Raw genomic sequence first — 21791 nt, forward strand, 5'->3', positions numbered from 1 at the left:
TGTTAAAGTGTCTTTAATTAGTATTTTCTGGAGTATCATCCATGGAGTATGAGCTTTGGCTGAAGCTGCTCTTTGCTTAGCAACAGACTGGCATGCAGGTTCTACTTGACATAAGTCAATTTTCAGTGTATTTAGCAGTTTCAACACATTTTTTTTTGCCTCTTAGAAAGCTGTGATGCAATGAGTTCTGTCATTTGATCGAGAGCATTTCTGCCCAGTTACTTCTCCATCAGAACTTTCCCCTCTTTTTGATTGCCTTTTTTTTTTTTAAGCTAAATGTAGTAAAACAAAAACCTCCTCCTGCTTTGTTGATTTCCTTGGCCGTCCTTCTTTTTCAGTGTATACAATTAAAATCAGACTCCACCAGCATGGAGTGATGCCATTCCTCATTCCACAACAGGCATCACTAATCAGTCATTACTTATTTATTTATTTAAGAGCGACAAACACAGAGAGAAAGACAGATAGAGGGAGAGAGAGAGAATGGGCGTGCCAGGGCTTCCAGCCTCTGCAAATGAACTCCAGTCGTGTGCGCCCCCTTGTGCATCTGACTAACGTGGGACCTGGGGAACCGAGCCTCGAACCGGGGTCCTTAGGCTTCACAGGCAAGCGCTTAACCGCTAAGCCATCTCTCCAGCCCAGTCATTACTTTCTTTCTCATCAAGCCTAAATACGGTCTCACATCCTTCCCTACAAAGCATGCGAGGCAGCCACTGGGGACTCAGAAATGAGGCTTATCTGAATTCTAAGATACATGTTATTCCCAATCTCCGGAACATGTCATCCTCAGCTATGACAATTAAGTTCTTCTCCTCTCTGGCACTGCTCGGAGTTCCTTATTATCACTGAACGTTCCTTTCTGCGATGTGTGTCCATTCCCTGGCATACCAGGAAGTAGACCACATGCAACCTAGAATGGGGACTGTTCCCCCTACCTGGGCCCGACCATAAAGTTATCCAAGAAATGCTTACTGTTCCTTTCCCAGCCCTCTGTGAGTCGAGGTTGTGTTCCTCAGGGAGCAGTTCTGGTCTTGGCCTTCGGAACGGGACAGCACACTTGCATATGCCCCCAGAGCTTCAGTCCTTCCTTATGAATGAAGACTCAGATGCTATTGCTTTCTGTTGCCCTATGCCTGTCTATATGGTCCTACTTCATACGGGAACCAGGACACAAGACTCCAAAGGCCACTGCATGCCATCATTATAGTGATTGTAATAAAAAAAAATATTCAACTAATTCTCAGTCCACTGTGACTCTTATAGCGATCATTTAGGACTTTAAAGAATATGTTTTCCATCTTTGACATTTTTTTTTTATTTATTTTTATTTGAGAGCAACAGACACAGAGAGAAAGACAGATAGAGGGAGAGAGAGAATGGGCGCGCCAGGGCTTCCAGCCTCTGCAAACGAACTCCAGACGCGTACGCCCCCTTGTGCATCTGGCTAACGTGGGACCTGGGGAACCGAGCCTCGAACCGGGGTCCTTAGGCTTCACAGGCAAGCGCTTAACCGCTAAGCCATCTCTCCAGCCCTCTTTGACATTTTTATACAAGTATATAAGGTATTCTGATCTTATTCCCACCAATTACTCTGTCTTATTCCTCCCCTATTATTATTATTATTATTCCACATTAATTATAGCTTTATCACTTTCTTGCCTTTTTAAAAAAATGACTCATTCAGTTATATTAGGGTGCCTTGCATGATCATGGATGGACGGTTATTTATGATGTGCCGGGCACCACAGCAGTGGCTGTACCACTGACTCCCCTCTCCCAGCAGCCATTGGCTATCTGGGAGGTCTGGGGTCTCACTATTCTTCTGGATGCAACATGGCTGTTATACTCATGAATCCATAGCCGCTGTGGTTTCCTGCACAAGACTGAGCCTGTCAGTGAATCTCCTAGGACTTTTTAACAAATGTTATCCTTGAGTTTTTCAGCCCTTGCTACCTGGATAAAATCTAGGGTTATTTTTCTGGTATTTAGGAAAGCTTGACAATTCTGGCATGTATTTTGATGACCTGTTGGTAGCCCTTTAGACTGCACTGGACTTTCTGGTACCAAGTGTTTTGTCTTAAAAACAAAACTGCCCTGACTGGATATGGATTAGTTCACATAGGCTCTGCCCACTGACCACCCCTTTGCAGTAGATGATTCGATCCATCTGGGATCTTTTCCTTTGGCTAACTCTGGACAGCTTCATGCTTAACTGGGACATCAGGTGCAACAACCTGGTTCCAGTCATTTCCACTTGCCTCTTCATGCAAGCATATCTCTTACAAATGAAGTGCTCATCATTTTGGGCAGTTGTGTTCATCCTGTATCTTAGATGTGTGAATCTAAAGAAGGAAGGGGGAAGTACATATCTCCTTCTTCCTTTGTGACTCTCCACACCAACAAATTAGGAGTCTGCAGCTATACAAGGGGACTCTAGAAAATAATACAGCTGAAGCTTAGGATAAAATCTGAAGGCAAAAACCTGAATGACACTGTAAGAATTATGAAGAATGCCCTTTCATTTTTGTAGTGTGCCCATGTAAAAAGTTCTTTGAAATACTTTGGATTTAAAATAAAATTTCAAGGAAATGTTTAATTCTTCTATCCCACAACTCCTTTGCCCAATTATGCATCAGGCAACATAATGTGCAGAATGAGACCTGATTGCTTTCATAATGTTATAATATAAAAGTTATAATAATGAAGGCTGAAGCTTTCAGGTGACACAGGAGGGCATCCTTAAGTGAGCACTGCTGACCTTTCTTCTAGACCGAAGTTAGTGATTTTACAGCACTTTCATTACTTTTAAGCCAACTTACAAGTTTTACATTGGATGAAATCAGATGACCATTAGTAGCAAAATGTAAACAATTTTCTTTTAAGTGGAAAAGAACTTGAAGCCAGTTAGTTTATAGTACTTGGTCTATGATCATAAACAGATAATCTTTATTGTCTGAGTGACTGTATTGTACCATTTTGAACTACTTTGGAGTTAAGTCCATGCAAAGTTCAGGGCACAAAGCTGGTGACACTGGTGTTTCCTTTTGTTGTGCCTATGGTGGTAGTGGTGGTGTGTGTGCATGGCATATGCATGTGTGTACATGTTTCTGTATAAATGCATGTGCCCATGCACATGGGTGTGGAGGCCAAAGGAGAATGTCAGGTGTCCTCTTATACTGCTCTTCTGCCTTACTTTATTGAGACAGTCTCACATTGAACCTGGAGTTATAGGTATACGTGGTCATGACCAGCTTTCTAAAAAATATTCATTTGTTTATTTATGTGTGTGTGTATGTGTGTGTGTGTGTGTGTGTGTGTGTGTATGTGTGTGGAGAGAGAGAGAGAGAGAGAGAGAGAGAGAGAGAGAGAGAGAGAGAGAGAGAGAGAGACTGAGAGAATGGGTGTGCTAGGGCCTCCAGCCACTGCATATGAGCTGCAGACACATATGCCACCTTGTGTGTCTGTCTTATGTCGGTACTGGGGAATCAAACTTGGATCCTTAGGCTTTGCAGGCAAGCACCTTAACCACTAAGCCATCTCTCTAGCCCAATATCCAGCTTTTTATGTGGGTGCTGGGGATCAAACTTGAGTCCTCATGCTTGTACAGCAAGCACTCTTATCTGCTGAGCCATCTCTCCAGCCATGTTCCCATTGTTCTTTTTTTTTCCCCAGGGAAAAAGAGGTTTATTTTGGCTTACAGGCTTGAGGGGAATCTCCATGATGGCAGGGGGAAATGATGGCATGAGCAGAGGGTGGACATCACCCCATGGCCAATATAAGGTGGATGATAGCAACAGGAGAGTATGCCAAACTCTGGCAAGGGGAAACTGGCTATAACACCCATTAGCCCGCCCCCAACAATGCACCATCTCCAGGAACCATTAATTCCCAAATCTCCATCAGCTAGAAACCTAGCATTCAGAACACCTAAGCTTATGGAGGACACCTGAATCAGACCACCACAGGGAGTAAAGGAGGGAGAAAAAGAAGAATGATGCTTATTAGACAGAAATCCGCTTACTTATTCAAGTACTGTTTAGAGTTTAACGAAGGCAGATTCAATATCAGAAACCCAGGCAGACAATACGATATCCTTCCTTTTCTCCTTCTCCACACCGACCCTCCCTCACTTTCCCATCTGCATCTGCCCTAGTTCTCCTTGGTGCTAAAGAAAAGATCACAGATATAAGATAGGGACAAAGAACACACCTCTCTAAAATTTAAGATATCAGTGGTTTGTTCTGCCATCAAGATTTGCCTAGGCTGGATTCATCTTCAGGAAAGACAGATTCTGATGAGTTGATATGTCAGATTTCTCTCTGGGAAAGAAGGTAAAACCCTCCTCCTGCTCTCAGTGAAGATAATTTTTTAAAATATTTATTTTTATTTATTTATCAGAGACAGAGACAGAGAGAGAGAATGGGCACATCAGGGCCTCTAGCTACTGCAAACAAACTCCAGACGCATGTGCCATCATGTGTATCTGGCTTACGTGGGACCTGGAGAATCGAACCTGGGTCCTTTTGATCTGCAAGCAAGCATCTTAACCACTAAGGCATCTCTCCAGCCCTGAAATCATATTTTTAACAGTATCTTCTAATTTACTCCTGACAGCTTGTATGTCTTCAAGGCCAACCCTGGAAATACATGATTTCCTACAGAAAGGGAAATGTGATCTAAGGAATATTCCAAATATAGAAAAACAAGGAGGAGGAGGAGGAGACGACGACATTGGGAAGCCCACTGCTTCCAGACAGGGAGAAATAGCATGGCTGGCAATCAGCGGTGCCATTCACTTCTACTCCACCGTAGGTAACATCCAGTTCCTTTGCAACAGACTCAGCCACGGGAGAGGCCAGTCCAAACAGCAGCTTCACAAGAGCTCAGACACAGACGCCACGGGCTCCTACTCAGACTTACAAAGTTGTGTTGTAAGCTACCTTCCCCACCTACCACAATATCACCAAGTATGCACATTAGCAATATTGAAAGTGAGAAAGAAAAAAATCAATTAGAAAGAGCTGGGCATGGTGGCTCACGCCTTTGATCCCAGCACTTGGGAGGCAGGGGTAGGAGGATTGCCATGAGTCCAAGGCTACCCTGAGACTACATAGTGAATTCCAGGTCAAGCTAAGCTGCTGAGACCCTACCTCAAAAAAAAAAAAAAAAAAAAAAAAGTAGAAAGAGCTTGGTATCATGGTACACCTGACATCATCCCAGCTTGTGGAAGGCTGAAACAAAAGAGTCATAATTTGAGGACAGTCCAACTACATAGGAAGAACTTGTCTCAAAACGATTTTTAAAAATCAGAAAGAAAAAAGTCAAATGAAATTGGAAGAAAAAGCTGTTACAAAGAAAAAGTAATCCAATGGGAGATAATAGAGTCATGACTAAAATAATAAAGTATCATTACAAATAAAGATATCTATTCTACTAATACTTACCATATTTTTCAGGTGAGTAAGGAAAAGCTACTACAGCCAAAAAACAATGAATATGAATGATTAAGTAATGCAAAATAGGCATATAGATTTCTCAATATCTTGTCATTAGAATTAATGTAATCCATGGATGAGATATATTATTTTGGAAATTAGCAACTTAAAAAAAAACAAACAATCATAATGGCCAGTTCCATGAAGTATCTGAATATGTAAGGTGTTGTAGCTGTTTGTGAAAGGTTTACTGTCAGGTATTCCTGGAGATTAATTTAGCTCTATGTGTGACAATAGGAAATGAACTTCCCATTGCTTCAGCAATTTCAAACAGAAATGTTCCCAAAGATGGAGTTAGACAAATATACAAGTCATAAGGATATCACTATTGCATTACTGGTGGTATGAAATTCAATAAAATTATAATGCAGAAAGTACAAATAAGGGAAGTGACATCCACTTAAATGAAAATTATTTTGAGGGCTGGAGAGGTGGCTCAGAAGTTAAAGTTGCTTGCTTGGAAAGCCTGCTGGCCCAGGTTTGATTCCCCAGTCCCCACATAAAGCCATATGTACAGAGTGGAGCATGTGTCTGGAGTTTGTTTGCCGTGGCTGAAGGCCCTAGCACACCCATACACTCCCTCTCCCTCTCCCTCTCCCTCTCCCTCTCCCTCTCCCTCTCCCTCTCCCTCTCTCTCTCTCTCCACCTGCTTCCTCTCTCTTAAAAAAATAAATATTGGGAGGCAGGCGTAGGAGGATCCCTGTGAGTTTGAGGCCACCCTGAGACTACATGGTAAGTTCCAGGTCAGCCTGGGCTACAGTGTGATTCTACCTCAAAAATAAAAAAATTTAAAAATTTAAAAAATAAACAAATAAGATTTTTAAAAAATATTTTGAAAATTTATAAGAGGGCTGGAGAGATGGCTTAGCAGTTAAGGCACTTGCCTGAAAAGCCTAAGCGTTCATGTTAGAATCTCTAGGTCCCACATAAGCCAGACACACAGTGTTGCAAGTGTGTAACATCACACATGCACACAAGGGGGCACACACACGTAGAGTTCGTTTACAGTGGCTGAAGGCCCTGGTGTGCCTATTTTCTCTCTCTCTCTCTCAAACAAATTTAAAAAAAGGAAATTTATAGCATGTTCGTGTGATGGGAAACCATGAAGACTTTAAATAGAATGAAGTAAAGGTTATATGGATGGGAATCAAAATACCAGAACATGATTGTTAAGTAAGGAAAAGGAAAGCTGGCGAGATGGATGACTTAGTGGTTAAGGCACTTGCTTGAGAATCCTAAGGATCCAGGTTCAATTCCCTAGGACCCATGTAAGTCAGATGCACAAGGTGGCACATGTCTGGAGTTCATTTGCAGTGGCTAGATACCCTGGCATGCCCACTCTTTCTCCCTCTATCTTTCTCTTTCTCTCTCTCATAAATAAATAAAGTAAGTAAGTAAGAAAGAAAGAAGAGGCAGTTCAAGCACACTGTTAGCATATGTGAAGGCTTTCGTTTGGCATCCTTGTTGACATCTGTGTTAAAAGTCTACAATGGAGTGGGTTGAAAATGGCATCCTCCTCAGTAAGAGCTCCTGCCCCAGCCGCTGGAACAGGTGAATTTCGCAATGAGAAGTCTGTGCCGGAGAACCGAGATGAAGCAGAATTCCTCACTGTCGCTGATGGTTGGAAGGAGCCTGAGTTCTCTAAAGAAGATAATCCCAGAGGACTCTTGGAGGAAAGCAGTTTTGCAACTTTGTTTCCAAAATACAGAGAAGTGTACCTGGGCAATAACTTTCACACCAACAAGGGTGTGTGAGAGGAGATCACCATCATTCCCCAACAAGATAGCAGGCTATGTCACGCATCTGATGAAGTGGATTCAGAGAGGTCCTGTGAGAGGAATCTACATCAAGTTACAGCTACATTGTTCTTTTTATTAAGTCACTGAAATACATATTGTCATGTCAATTATTTTCACTAATTTCTCAATACCTTTTTCCAGTATTTAAATAAATGCTAATATTCTCAGCCTGGTTTTAATTAAAGATCATTAGGTTTGTTTTATCAATTTGAATTAATTTTTGCTACACTATACAATTTTCCACATTTGCTGTTCTCAAAAGTGCTTAGGGGGTTGGGAAACAGCTTTCTCAGTAAAGCACTCACTGTACCAACATGAAGGCTTGAGTTCGGATACTCAGGACTCACATAAACACTGAGTAGGCATAGTGACTGATCTATCTGTAATCCCTGCACTTGGGGGTAAGAGACAAGGGATCCTTGACACAAGCTGGGGAACAAGACTAACCAAGTTCACAATCCCTGGATTCAGGCAAGAGACCCTGTCTCAATAAATATGGTGGACAGCAATACAGGAAGATGCCCAATTTTAGCCTCTAGCTTCCACATGCATATGCACACATACATGTGAACATATGTACATATCCACAGCACACACATATATACATGCAAAAAGTGCTTGTGCATCCTTTCTCAAAAGAAAAAAAAATTCAGGGCCAGAGAGATGGCTTCGTAGTTCAGGTTCTTGCTTGTGAAGCATAAGGACTCATCTTTGCTTCTCTTCATCCCATGTAATCCAGACAAACAGTGACACAGCGTGCAATGTCACACATGCGCACAAGGGGGCACATGGATCTGGAGTTTGATTGCAGTGGCTGGAGTCCTTGGCATGCCAGTTATCTCTCTCTCTCTCTCTCTCTCTCTCTTTCGTGTGCACGCATTAAAAAAGGCCAGTCTGTTGGGCTTGCCACCACAAAAAACAAAAACTTTTTTTTTCAGTTATCTGGAGGCATGAAATGATACCAAAGGTCATGATAAGTAGCTATCATGCAGAAGTATTCTAAGATTTTTATGTAATTCCTAGTGCTATTTTCTTCCATACTTTATAGTTTAATAGTAATAGTAATAATAATAATGATGATGGTATAGTCTGCCTTATATTAACTTTCTTCCAGTGCTGTGGTTCAAATTGAAGGGCTTATGCTGCTAGTCAAGCAGTCTGTCACTGAGCTACAACCACAGCTTTCTCCCTCACAATGTAATTTTCTCTATTTAAAGCCACAGCTCTACCAGGAATCACAACATATTGGGCAATGAGGGGATTTGACTGCATCTGACTGTTAAGACACTCGCTGTTTTATGGGGCAGCACTTATGAAAATATCTCATGGAAATGAAGAGCAACCAGTCAAGCTGTCTGAATTCACAACCACAGAAGTGTAAAAAAATGATAAATTATTGTATTAAGCTATTATGTCTTGGAGCGGGTTGGTAAACAGCAATAGATCCTGAAGTAGAAGCTCCAAACCCACAACCGTCTTTTAAAATGGCAAACAGAGTTAGTGCTACGGTGTAACAAGAGTGTTAAGGAATCTGGTGATGATTCAGTAAACCAGAAGCCACTATGGATTTGCGTCTCTGTCTAGTGAAGAACTTCTACACTCAACCTCTATCATTCAGACCATGCTTTTATGTGTCATCACAAGATGTCAGCTCTGTTCCTTGCCAAGAAATAAAGACCATTTCTTTCTAACCCCAGTGGAGACCTCCTCATCACTTTGTCTAGTATTTTATTACCATGTAGAACAGCTTCCATACCTTGGCTCTAAGTCATTCCTGTGGGCAGACTGCTCACTCTCAGCCCCGGGCTGGCTCATGTAACTCTGCTGAGTGCTTTTCCAGTGCTCTACCTATATCTTTGTCATAGCACTCCTAGCACATCTTGTGACATCTAGGCAAACCTGTAGGAGCAGAGACCGGGCTACTTGGTGACTGCTGTAGTGAAGTCAGAATGGCACTCCACCAGGAGCATGTATTCATGAACATTCCCTGGTTGAAGGAGTGCATGCGTCTGCTTCCTTCTGGGATGGACACTGTCTCTTGGTGCTGAGCATCTACTACCATGTCCTTCCATCCTCTCTACTGCAACCTATCGACTGGAGTTATGGATAGTGCTAGAATCTCTTATTCCCAGGTTCCAGGTGCACATCTGGTTCTGTCCGAGGGATGGACGAGCAAGGCATCTGATGATCCTCTGCCACTGCTCATGGGATCTGACCTGCGCTTCCAGCTCATGCGTATCCCTGCAGAGCTTGCCAGCTACTCCATACCCAGGGGCACTGTGATATTGGCAGTGGATTCTACAGCTCCCTGCCCTCTGGGTGGTAGCTTTGGCAATGCCTAGTGGTGCCCATGATACTTGGCTCTTCAAGCTCTATCCTGATGCTTGTAGGCACCTAATTGCACGAAACATCTAAAGTATAGTAGTTACTATTGAATTTTAAGTGATAGGATGGATATGTCCTCTGACCACACACATGCCAAGGCATAATGCACCCCAATACACATACACATATGTGCACCCAAATATACATACATATATTCATTAAAGATATACCTTCATGAGTTTCTGGTTGGCATGTGGCATGTGTGCATTTGTTTCTTGGGTAAAACATGGCTAAAAGCTTACAGAGTAAATGGAAAAGGAAGATGCATGCTGAAAAGAGAAAGAAGCAAGCTCCAAAAGGAGCTCAACAGACTTAAGAGGATTCTCAAAGTTGAGAGTGATGTTTGAATGAAAGATGTTCAAGAGATAGCAACTGTGACAGAACCCAAACAGTACCAGGGGAAAGTTCACTGTGTGATGGCAGCGGGAAAAGATGACATGAAAATGGAGACTGAGAAACAACAAGACTCTTCTAGACCCGAATGGACAGTCCCCAGTGTGGGTGAAGCAGGGGCAGAGGAAGAATCTGAAGGCTAAGCAAGCAAAGGGAAGGGGAAAAGCAAGGGAAGGCAGCGAAGGGTCTGGCTTGGTGGACGCCTCACACATGAGAGCGCCAGGCCTGGTAGTCAGTCACATCACATGCGAATGTGCAAAACCAGACTGGACACTGTCTGATTGCAAAGTGTACACCAACTTCATCTCTCATGAAAATTAAAAAAAATGGAAGCTATTTGTTTTCCTATTTTAATCTGACCTTTTTTTTTTTTCCTGTAATGCAAAACCTACAATTTGTATTGGAAACTTAAGTTATACTGATATTTTAATTGGATTCTTCCAAATATCCAAGTGTTATCAGATAGTACAATTTTGTCAAGTATGATGTGGTTGTAATTATTTGATCTTATGACATGGTAGTAATAACAAAGATAAGTGATATGCTGACAAAATTTAAGTATTAAGGGCTGGAGAGTTGGCTTAGCGGTTAAGGTATTTGCCTGCAAAACCAAAGGATCCCAGTTCCATTCCCTAGTACCCACGTAGGCCAGATGCACAAGGGGGCGCATGTGTCTGCAGTTCATTTGCGGTTGCTGGAGGTCCTGGCATGCATATTCTCTCTCTCTCTCTCTGCCTCTTTGCCTCTTTCTTTCTTTCTTTCCTTCCTTCCTCCCTCCCTCCCTCCCTCCCTCCCTTCCTTCCTTCCTTCTCTCTCTCTTCCTCTGTCTCTCAAATAAATCAAAATAGAAAAAGTAAGCATGAAGCTACCAGATAGAATTTTAAAAATAAGACACCATTGGATCTTGGGTCTTACAAACTATTTATTTGGAGCTTTTATTTTGTATAATTCTTAACAAAAGATAATTTGTGTGTAAAAAATATACCTTCATAGTGCCTGAATATTAATGAAAAATAATACAATGATAAAAATAGCAAGTCTGTAATGTCTGCTATGTGGCCAGCCTTTTGTGTAAGGCCTTTATGTCTATTAGGCTACTTAATCTATTCAATAACTCTGCTTAGCCATCTGGGAAATGCAAATTAAAACTACCTTGAGATTCTATCACACTCCTGTCAGGAGGGCTACCATCAAGAAAACAAATGTTGACGAGGATGCGGTAAAAGCATCCTCCTTCTACACTGTTGGTGGGAATGTAATTTGGTACAGCCATTGTGAAAAGCAGTGTGGAGATTCTTGAGACAGCTAAAAATAGATTTTCCATATGATCCAGCTATAGCACTGTAGGCATATAACCTAATGACTCTTCTCACTACTTAGAGATACTTGCACAACCATGTTTATTGCTGCTCTATTCACAATAGCTGGGAAATGAAACCAGCCTAGATGTCCCACAACTGAAGAATGGATAATGAAGATATGGCACACTTACATAATGGAGTTCTATTCAGTGGTAAAAAAAAAAAATGAAATTATGAAATTCGCAGGGAAATGGATGGATCTGGAAAGGATTGTACTAAATGAAGTAACCCAGGCCCAGAAAGCCAAATGTCACATGCTGTCTCTCATATGTGGATCCTAGCTACAAATGTATAAACTTGTGTGTGAGCTAGAACCAAAAATTAGTAGCAGAGGCCAGTAAGCTAGAAAAAGGCTGTAAGGGAGGGAGGAGAGGGAAGGACTTTAGGGGATGTTATTGTATATATGTAAGTAGAAGAACATATTACAGGGAGGGGAAATTCCTTAGGTAGGTCAGAGGAAGAGATTGTGTTAAAGAAGGGTGGTGGGGGAGGGTCAATCAAAATTCAAGTTATTCTGAATAAGACATGAAAATCTACTTTCTTGAATAACGGCACACACATCCAGAAGCCATAGATTGTTTCTAGAAAAATTTCAGTGCCAGCAATGGGATAACTTCCAGTGAGTTGTTGGCAAGAGAGGTCCCTGTTGCCTCAAAAACATTATAGGCTATTGCTAAGGCCCTTGGTTTTCCATGAGAAAGAGATGTATGACCCTATTGCTGAAAACTTCACATGCCTGAGTGGCAAAGTCACTGAGAAATCAAACTGGTGCTGAGCAGAAAACCTTCTCCCTGTAGCCCAGCCAACTTAAAGCTGGAAAAAGCTGCTCTGCATGCACCCTTATGGGAGACAGAAGTCATCAGTGGTGAGAACAGTGGACACTGGGAACCTCAAGTTTGGCCAGACAGGCCAAATGGCTAACCGAGTGCAATAGTGGCATGTCTGCTCTGGGGGAAACCAGCCACTCTCTAATTGGACAGAAGGCCTATTCTATGGGAGGGAATACATGCCTGGTACTGAAAACCTAATCAGAAGCCCGTGGCAGGGAGGTCATGAGCCTTAGGGGTATAAAGCCTGCTCTTGTCTGGATAAATGCATATATTACTCTCACTAAACTGCCCTGAAAGCACTACACTTAATGTTCATATTCATATATTAATGCTACTCTCACTTCTGGTTAGAGAAGCTTCTCTTTTCAGATGGTGATGACCAGTGGGATGACCCAAAAGGCAACATAGTGCTGAGAAGAAGGGACGGAGGAGTGTTCAGCACTGAAACATCTATCACACCTTCCAAGGCTCAGGGTCCATTGTGGAAGAGGTGGTGGAAGAATGTAAGAGCTAAAGCAAGGGTATCACTCCTTACATATAACTGTCCAGACAGAAATTGGTCTTGATATCCAAGACCTCGCAGTGTCTAGCAATATCTACACAAGATCCTCATAATAGGAGAAAAAGATGATGACATCAAATTAAAGGGAGACTAACGGAGAGAGGTAGGGGATGTGACGTAGAGCAGTGTTATCAAGGGGAAAGCAGGGGAAGGGAGGGAAATACCATGGTTTGTTGTCTGTAAGTATAGAAGTTTTCAATAAAAAGATATATATTAAAAAATAAAATAGAAAAAATAACTCTGCAAGGCCACTACTTCCATTTCCTTTCACAAGTTGGGAAACTAAGAACAATGAGAAACTTGACCAGGAAATAGTGCATAAAGTAGTTGATTTCAAAATCCAACCCCAGGAAACTTGTTCTCAGGTTTATTTGGATCTAATACTTCCTGCTACCCTAACAATGGCTGCTTAAGGCCTCAGCAGATACAACCATCTGAGTGTTAGAATGCATGTATTATAAATGTCATATGTACACTTATCATACAATAGCAACTTGGTGTATTCTCCTTTAAGAATATTAAGATATTCTTTTGGGTATTGACATGGCTACATGTATAACTATTCATGAATGTGCACATTTTTTTTGCTATATTTTTTTTCCTGGTTACATATAAAAATAGTAAAAAAAAAAAAGTGAACCATGAAAATAGGATTATATAAAAACAAGAATAATAATGGTGATGAGTCCTGATAGACTTCCTGTGAATTTCTTTCTTTCTTTATTTCCTTCATTTTTTGGGGGGCAAGGGCTTTTTTTTGAGGTAGGGTCTAACTCTAGCTCAGGTCCTGTGAATTTCTTGATGGAGATGTTTCTGTCTTTTAGCTGAAAATGCAAGCTAGGGAAAGTGACTACTGATGGCAGCTAATGAGCCTGTGTCTGCTCAGGACAGGAAAACTTGCCATCTTTGCAGTGGTTTCCATCCAAATGGGGAACACGATTTTCTACAGAGATCTGTAAGACATGGGGAAGAGTGTGGGAAGATTCCAAGTCACACAAACAGAAGAAACCTAAGTGGGAATGGACTGAATACCTGTCAATCGGAACTGGGGCACAAGTGTGTAATTCTCAGAGATGACCACTACAGAAACCCAGGTGGAAAGGCACAATGCTGGGGTATCATTTTTCTCCATTCTATATTGCTTTTATATGCTGAGAGAGGCGTATACTGGCCCTGGGCAGGTGATGTCATCATTTACTCCTCGGGGAGAAGTGTCTTCCTCTGATGGCTTGAGTTGGAAGGAAAATTTGAGCGCAGAACCGCAGAACCGTAATTATTTCTTTTTATCTTGCAGTGAAACCTGCAATTCCTGTTTTTTTTTTTTTAACTCCTCCATCTTTTAAACTTTAAAGGGTCAACCCTGTCCTTGGGTAGGGACAGAGGGTCTTTTCCCCACCCACTGTTGACAGTGTCTGGGGAGTTGGTTACTCTCAGCACTTGTGGGTTCAATACTGGCAAACCTATTTGCATACTTTAGGTCACATTATCCACTAGAGTTCACACACACTTATCTGCAAGTTCAAAATCCTCAAGCATTTGAGAATACAATATTGTCCCCAATTTGAGTGACAGTAAAACCTCAGTGTCCTGAGTTAGTGGTACTGAAGCCTGGCCTCACCTGATCTGAAGGTGCTTCTGGCCACATAGACAGAGCTTTGCTGTCTGATAAAATAGCTGGTAACCACATGCCCATTTCAACTCATTAAAATTAAGTAAATTCAGATCTTAGTCATACTAGTCAATGCTTAGTCATCATCTGTGACTAATGCCACCATAACAGATAGTCAAGCGTTTCTGAGAGCCCCACTCAACATTTGCTCAAATGGAGTCATGTGTTCTTACAGACACATATGTGATATGGCAACTCAGACATTATATGTTATATAGAAGACATTTTCCCCCAAAGCAAGAACTGGAAAGAAGCACCAACTCACATTTCATCCAGAGGATCACAGATTAAGGTATTGTGGGTCTGTATCCTTGTTTGTTTGTTTGTTTTTGCTTTTTCAAGGTAGGGACTTCCTCTATCCCAGACTGACTGGAATTCACTATGGAGTCTCAGATTGGTCTTGAACTCTGATTCTCCTACCTCTGCCTCCCGAGTGCTGGGGTTAAAGGCATTCTCCATAGCAAAGACAGTCTTTTAATCTTTCTTTTCTGCACGAAGATTTCAAAAATTTCTGTTTGGTTATTTGTGTCTGGGTGTTTGGTGTTGACGTGTGTGTGTTTGCCTGTGTGCGATTATATATGTGCAGGCATGCATGCATGTGCATGTATGTGGAGGTCAGGGTTCAACATTGAGGGTCTTCCTCAGTCACTCTCCACCTCATTCATTGAGACAAGGTCTCTCATTTGAACCCAAACGGGGTTTAACTAGTTTACTTGGCCAGGGTATCCTCTGTTTTCACTTCCCAAACACTAGGATTATAGGTGGGTCTCCATGCCCACCTGGTATTTACATAGAAGCTCAGGGGGAGGGTGTCTCAATTCAGATCCTTATGCTTGTGTGGCAAACACTTCATTGGCTGAGCTATCAGCCCAGCCATGCATGAAGATTTTATTTCCTTTACCCTAAGTTGGTACAGAGAAGAGGCATGGAAGATGAGGGCCCTCAAACCCTAGTAACTAAGGAGATTCATGCATGATCCTCTTTTCTCTTCATACACTTGGACTATTTAAGCTAACCACAATGGAAGGTTTGATATGTATTTTAAACTTACTGCTTCAAGGAGAGATAAGTGCTATTCTGGTAGAAGGACGTTGGCAAAATGGCTAGAGAATGTCCAAGGATTAATAAAGATGCCATTGATGGAATTTCTGTTGCTAAGTGGGAGATAGGATTTGGTGAAGTCCATGCACTTGGGCACTCCTGTGTATTGCTATTGGTCCCCAGATGAGTCCATCTCCAGTGTGCACCATGGGGCAAAAACTGGGCCCATATTGGTTTACTTCAGGGCAGGAATAAGTCCATTACAGTGCAGGACACTCTGAGTTTCCCTTGAAGGCTCCGGGACTATCTCTCTATGGAAGCAGGTGCACCGGGATAGTCACATTCCCTCCCAGCTATTCATATTCTTGAAGTTTGACCACCAGAAGATGCTGGGAAACCCTTTCCTAGACCATACCTAGCCATATGGATGTGAAGCCCTTACGGACATCTGGCAGGTGCTTAGTCTGGACAGAGAGAACCAACGCAGATGTTTTGAATGTCCTACCAGTTCTGGCCTGTTCTTCCCTGCTGCATGAGTTGAGAAAAGTAGCTTAATTGGATACCAACATAGTTTTCTCACCTGTAGAATAAGGAAAGCTCCTTGGCTCAACACCCTCAGGAGGGCTGTTTGAGGGTGGAAATAAAAATTAAAATACGGAAATGAGTTAATACACTGGGAGCTAATTTTCCTCTCTGAAGATACACACTTATCACCTTCATTGTGGATGGGGAAATTCCATACAAGCTCGGTAACACAAGACCCATTAAAGACAATCATCTCAGCAAGAGCCTGTCTGGTTTCTCAAAGAATTGCTATGGCTTCCTCACAAGGCAGCTTTTATTTAGAGCATAAATTAGGTTTCTGCTTGTAAAGGAAGCATGAGATAATGTCTTTTGTCTTAATTTGACAGTGGAGATGCTCTTCAGCATGGGCCAAGAATCTAATATCAGATCGTACCAAACATAAGCATTTGCTTTCTAAATTGCATCCATAAAGATGCCATGGTAAAGTGCTGCCTCTGGCAGGGCATTTACCAAGGTTTTAAGGCTTCATATTCAGAGCATTAAAATGCCCATCGCTGCCCTTTTGGCAATATGCCTGCCATTGGTACTACAGTCTGGCTAAAATTTGAAGTCATATGTCTATTGAAACATCTTAGCTAACCTTCACATTTCTGGTCCTTTAAGATCACTGGAACGGAAGCTGTCCAACCAAATCAATGCCGAAAGGAATGATGGGTGCCTCCTCGCTGTCTGCATTCTGAGGATCTGTGTATGTTAGAGTTTATGTCGAGAAAGTAGGGAATTTGAAGTATGGCATTACTGGTGTAAGACTATGACATTAATGCTGAAAGCGAATTCAATATTGAGCTGACAACATCAATTTATTATCATTTCATCCTAGAAAAAGCAAGAAACAAATCACTGGTGATATTAACTGTATTTTGGAAGCAGTTCATTTAAAGAACTAGACAGTGCCTTAGTTGCCTCAGTATCAACAGATGTAAACGTTTCGTGTGACATTTTTTTTTTAAAGTCAGCTGAAAATTCCGACACTAAACAGTTTCTGATATAATTATTTCAAGCACTTAAAATGGTAAAAAAGAAATAAAATGAAAACTGGCAGATTTTCTTAAGTCCTTACATCAGGTTGCATACTTGAATGGCTGCTTCATTTAGATTCAGGTGGAAATCCCAGATGACATGCCGCATAGAATGGCTTCACAAGGGGGTCGGGACCTTGGATCTTCCTGGAATCACCCTCAAGTAAGTTCTGTGAGAGTGGTATGCACCCTGACAAAGGAGACGCCATGCCTTCCTATTTGCGATTTGCTTCTTTTCTGTTCCCTTGCCGTCGCGGGAACTTTATCTCAAACTTCCAATAACTCTTCCTCTTTCGGGGAAATGATCATTTTTCTAGAAAGTTACTTCTGTCAGTCCCGTCTGTATGCTTTCTTGAGTTTTCCGATGAGAATCCTAGCCAATGATTATTTGGATGTAAACTTTTTTCCTCTTTTTTTTTTTTAAAAAAAAAGATAAATTACACTCGAAGCTTATATGAGCACAGCAAAAGTTAATTTTCACAAAAATCTCACATTCTTGGAAATACTTTTAGAGTCATCCCCCCACACTCTGCCCTTTGTAGAAAGGAATAATTCCTACAGCCTTAGGCACTCCCCCGGACCCTCGCCGTCCTTCTACTGGGAAGGAGAGTTAACTTTCAAATCTGAGAACCCAAAGGTGGTGGTGAGCACCCAGCGTGTGGCCAGCGTGAGCGCCGTAAACCACGAAGTTTCCGTGGAGCGCCCACCAGGTGCGTGGCCCAGAGCAGGAACTGCAGAGCGGAGGAGGTTCGGGATTGAGGAGTCAGGGCCAGGGACCCGGCTAAGGACGTGATCTCACTCTAGCGCTCCGCGGCCAAACTGGGCGGAGCGCCAGCCTGTCCCGGGTCCACGCGGCGCGTGTCCCCTCCACCTCCAAGGCCCATCCTACCCGCCAAAGGTGGGTGTACAGGAACCCCACGCTGCCCCCGCAACCCCCGGCCAGGGCCAGAACAAGTGGCAGAGGAGGGAGTCCCCACTAGCGAGCCTGCCGCGGAGCCTGGGCGAGGGGAGCTACTATTTGCGATAACCACGCGCAAACCCCCCCCCCCCCCACAAAAACCCCAAACCAAAACAAAACATTTGCTAAGAGAAAGGGGAAGGGGATGCTGATGGTAGGGACCAAATGGAACTTCCAGAAGCGCCTACCTCGGATGGTTCTCAGCTTGCCCCCCCCCACCCCCCTGGAAGAAAGAGAGGGGGGAGGGAGAGAGACAGAGAGAGAGAGAGAGAGAGAGAGAGAGAGAGAGAGAGAGAGAGAGAGAGAGAGAGAGGGAGAGAGGGAGAGAGAGAGTGTGTTGAATGAAAGTGGAATGAAATTCCCACGCGCTCCAGGGCTTCAGCGGGAGGCAGAGAGCGCAGGGTGCACCGGACAGAAGAACGGACAAGAAGGAAGGACACCCCCCTCACCCTGGGAGGAGTCAGGGACATACCTTCAGGGTTGGCACTGATGAAAACCCGGATGCTGCGGCCGGCGGGCACGAGATGAGAAGGCAGGGCGGTGAGGTTCCCGGAGAACGCCGCCCGCCGAAGCGCCGAGTCCCGGGCACAGGGCAGCTTGGTGCCCGCGCCGGCCGGCCACATCGCCCTCGGGCTAGGGGAGGCACAGCCGCGCTCAGCGTCACCGCCTCCGGCTCTTGGGGTTCCTGCCTGCGCCTCCTCGGCGAGCTCGGGGCACTACGTCCGCCGGGGCGGCGGCGCGATCAGAGCGGCTCCGGGTCCCGGGCGCTGCGGGCCAGCTCCGTGGTGCGCGCCAGCCGCCGGCCCGGAACGGCCATGGGGACCCGGGGACTCCGGTCTCGGTGGCCTTCGCCGGCCGCCGGGGCGCAGCGCCGCAGAGGGCCGGAGCCGGAGGTCAGCGCGTCGGCGGCTATGCGCGCGGCGCCCGATCGCGCCGGGAAGAGTCCGCGCTGCTCGCCGAGCCCGGGGCCATCGACCTCCCCGCCCCGCGCCCTCCGCGGCACGAGGGCACCGCCCGAGACACCAAACTTTAGGAGAAGACCGCCCGAGTCGCTCTGGATTCGCCTGCCTCCCCCGGCGGGCGCAGAGATAACCTCAGCTTCCAGGGGCGGCTGGGGTGTGGGCGTGGGGTGGAGAGGGGTCTCGCGATCCCCCTCGGAGGACAGCCTCCAGGGCTCTGGGCTGGTTTTGCTGAAGGACACGAAGTCGATGAGCCCAGGATGCCCGCAGTTCCCCCCTCCCTCCAACTCTCCTAAAGGTCACCCGGCCCGGAGCGTGTGCGGGGATCCACGCGTGCGGGCGTCGGCGCGCCTTTGCCAAGTGCGGGGACTCCGGCTGGCTTCAAAGTTCTACGTCTGCGCTCGGAGACCGCACCCCGAGGGTTTGCAGCCTCAAGGCTCCTCCAGGCATCCTGGAAGGAGGGTCATCGTCCTAGGCGCCCAGCCTCTCCTGCTGCAGGTGGCCACGTCTCCCGCTCCGCTGGCTCCCCACGCTCGTGCGATCAGGGATTTTATAGCTGAGTCGCGACACTCACGTGGTCTTCCCCGCGTGGTCGCGGACCCTGAAGCTCTCTCGGTGGGGATCCTTCCTGCTCCCTCGGAGACGCATCCCCTTGGCTGATCTGGCCACCTGCCAGTCTCCTGGCGGGCGGCCCTCACGGACTGTTGGAGTCCTGCGTGGGTGGACGGCTAGTGCTTTGGCTCTACAGGAGGGTGCAGACTTCCAGGAGCCCCCCCCTTCCGTCCCCCCCCCACCCCCCGCTCCATGGGCAGGGCAGAGCAACCTCCAGCCAAATACAGGTGGCAGCGGCTCCAGGCTGGGTGTGAGAAATCAGAGTTGGCCCGAGGCCAAATCTCTTCCGTGCGTTTCAGATGGTTTCCCAAGTTGTTGCAAAAGTGCGAGATAGGCTTCACTTGAAAGCGATCCAGCCGGCACCAGGTTGTGCTCCCCCCCCCCCGGGGTTGAGGGCTCCAGCTGGACTGACTGGAGTCCCACTGGGTCTGGTTCGCATCTCAGGCACCAGGAGATGCAGCTGGGGCCCAGATGTACAGACGCTGTCACCCACGGACATACTGGAAACCTTAGGAGGAAAAAGGAAAGTCTCCTGAAACAACAGTGTGACTTGTGTGTGTGTGTGGGGGGGGGGAAGGTGGGGGGTGGGGTCATTTAGAGCCTTAATTGAAGTCTGACCTCCAAAGGTTTGAAACAGGAGCACTTGTCTTGGGGAGTTAGGGCAGTTTTTTTTTTTTTTTTTCTTTTTCCAGGCCTGGGAGCAGGCTGGCTGAGGTAGTGAGGATCGCCAGCGAGGGGGTCACACACGCCTTAGCACTGGGAAGCCGGGCCTTCAGGTCCAGGTTAGTCAGGGAGATAAGTAAAACCCCACGTTTCTAGACAGCAAAGCAAAGTGACACCTGCTCAACTGCAAGCTCTGTCCTCTCACGGGAAGATGCTTGGGCAGCTAAGGGCATCCTTGAATCCTGCACTTCCTCTGGGCCCTGCTGGTGGCAGTGATGTCCTACGCAGCGCTGTTGGTGCGCCCAGCACACATTCTCCGGGGCAGTCTGCTGCAAACAAATGGGTCTCTAGGTTGTTAAGGCTGCCTCTGCTCCTAGAGCCCAGGGCGGAGAGCCATGGTTACATTATGGTAATTTGATGCGCTCCTGTGTGAAGCCCTGCATATAATACCTGGATACTTGTTAGATGAATTCACAGTAGCAGATGATCTCCCTCCCCTCTGCACTTCCCAGGGGAAGGATCTCAGGAGGAACCACAGGCAGGGGTTCCCCACCTTGTCCTTCGTGGCCCTTAGGTATGGAAGGGGAGCTCGGGAACAGGTCATGAATATGCCATGTCGGGTAGTCTTTATGCAGACACCGTTTCTATAACAGAACAAAGAATCCACATTGGGCCCCATTTTCATATATTTATTTATTTATTTATTTTGGTAAAAGATTGATATGTTGCCACATGGCTAGGGCCTGTCGGACTTCCTCCCCCCACCCCTTTCTTTTCTTTCTGTTCCTAAAATTGGGATTTGTGTTGCGTCTTCTGATCCTGGCTTTGGATCCCCAAGTGTTGCCTTTTCTTGGGATGACTTTGGGATTCTTGGCAGCCTCTGTAACCTAATTAGCTGTTCTAGACAGTCCACACTTGAGCATCAGCTTGTTTCACTGCAGACCAGGGCTGCAGAGGAAAGGGGAGTTCGCCGGGCCGCAGCTCCTCTCTGCATAAGCAGTCTTGCTGCTGGTGGACTATCTGGAAGGTTTCTGCCCAAGAACGCCCCACCGCCTGTCATCTAGTCCCATTCCTGCATGTGTATCTTTGCTCACAACCCTTCTCTCCATCACATGTTAGCATCCTAAAACCAAGGATTCATCTCTCTCTCCCTTTCTCTCTCTCTCTTCTTCCTGCCTGTCTCTCTGAGTGTCTGTGGTGTCGTGCTTTCCACAGTGTGCGCGTGGAGGCCAGTAGACAACTCCGCAGGTCAGTCCTAGCCTTCCACCTTGTTTGAAACAGCCTCTCATGTCATGCCTTGCTGCACTCACGAGACCCACTGGCCAATGAGCTTCCAGTATTCTGACTCCCATCTTGGCATAGGGATACTTGAATCACAGACGCTGGTAGTTCAGAGTCTGCCTTTGTATGCGTGTGCTGGGCTCTGGTCTCTGGCCATCAGGCTTGCACAAAAAGCACTT

General features: G+C 45.2%; 1 protein-coding gene and 1 pseudogene across 1 annotated transcript in view; one reads left to right on the top strand and one right to left on the bottom strand.

Annotated features, from left to right (window-relative positions):
- Nwd2 (NACHT and WD repeat domain containing 2) overlaps nt 1-18740 on the bottom strand; it is a 180044-nt gene extending 161304 nt beyond the window's left edge. The window contains exon 1 of the mRNA XM_004656109.2: nt 18570-18740. Coding sequence (XP_004656166.2) covers nt 18570-18720 — 151 coding nt within the window. The 5' untranslated portion in view covers nt 18721-18740. The remainder of the gene's footprint in view (nt 1-18569) is intronic.
- Nucleotides 9906-10286, top strand: LOC105943855 (annotated as a pseudogene).
- Nucleotides 18741-21791: the final 3051 nt, after the last annotated feature.

The sequence above is a fragment of the Jaculus jaculus genome, chromosome 11, assembly GCF_020740685.1.
Source record: "Jaculus jaculus isolate mJacJac1 chromosome 11, mJacJac1.mat.Y.cur, whole genome shotgun sequence".
Lineage (NCBI taxonomy): Eukaryota > Metazoa > Chordata > Mammalia > Rodentia > Dipodidae > Jaculus > Jaculus jaculus.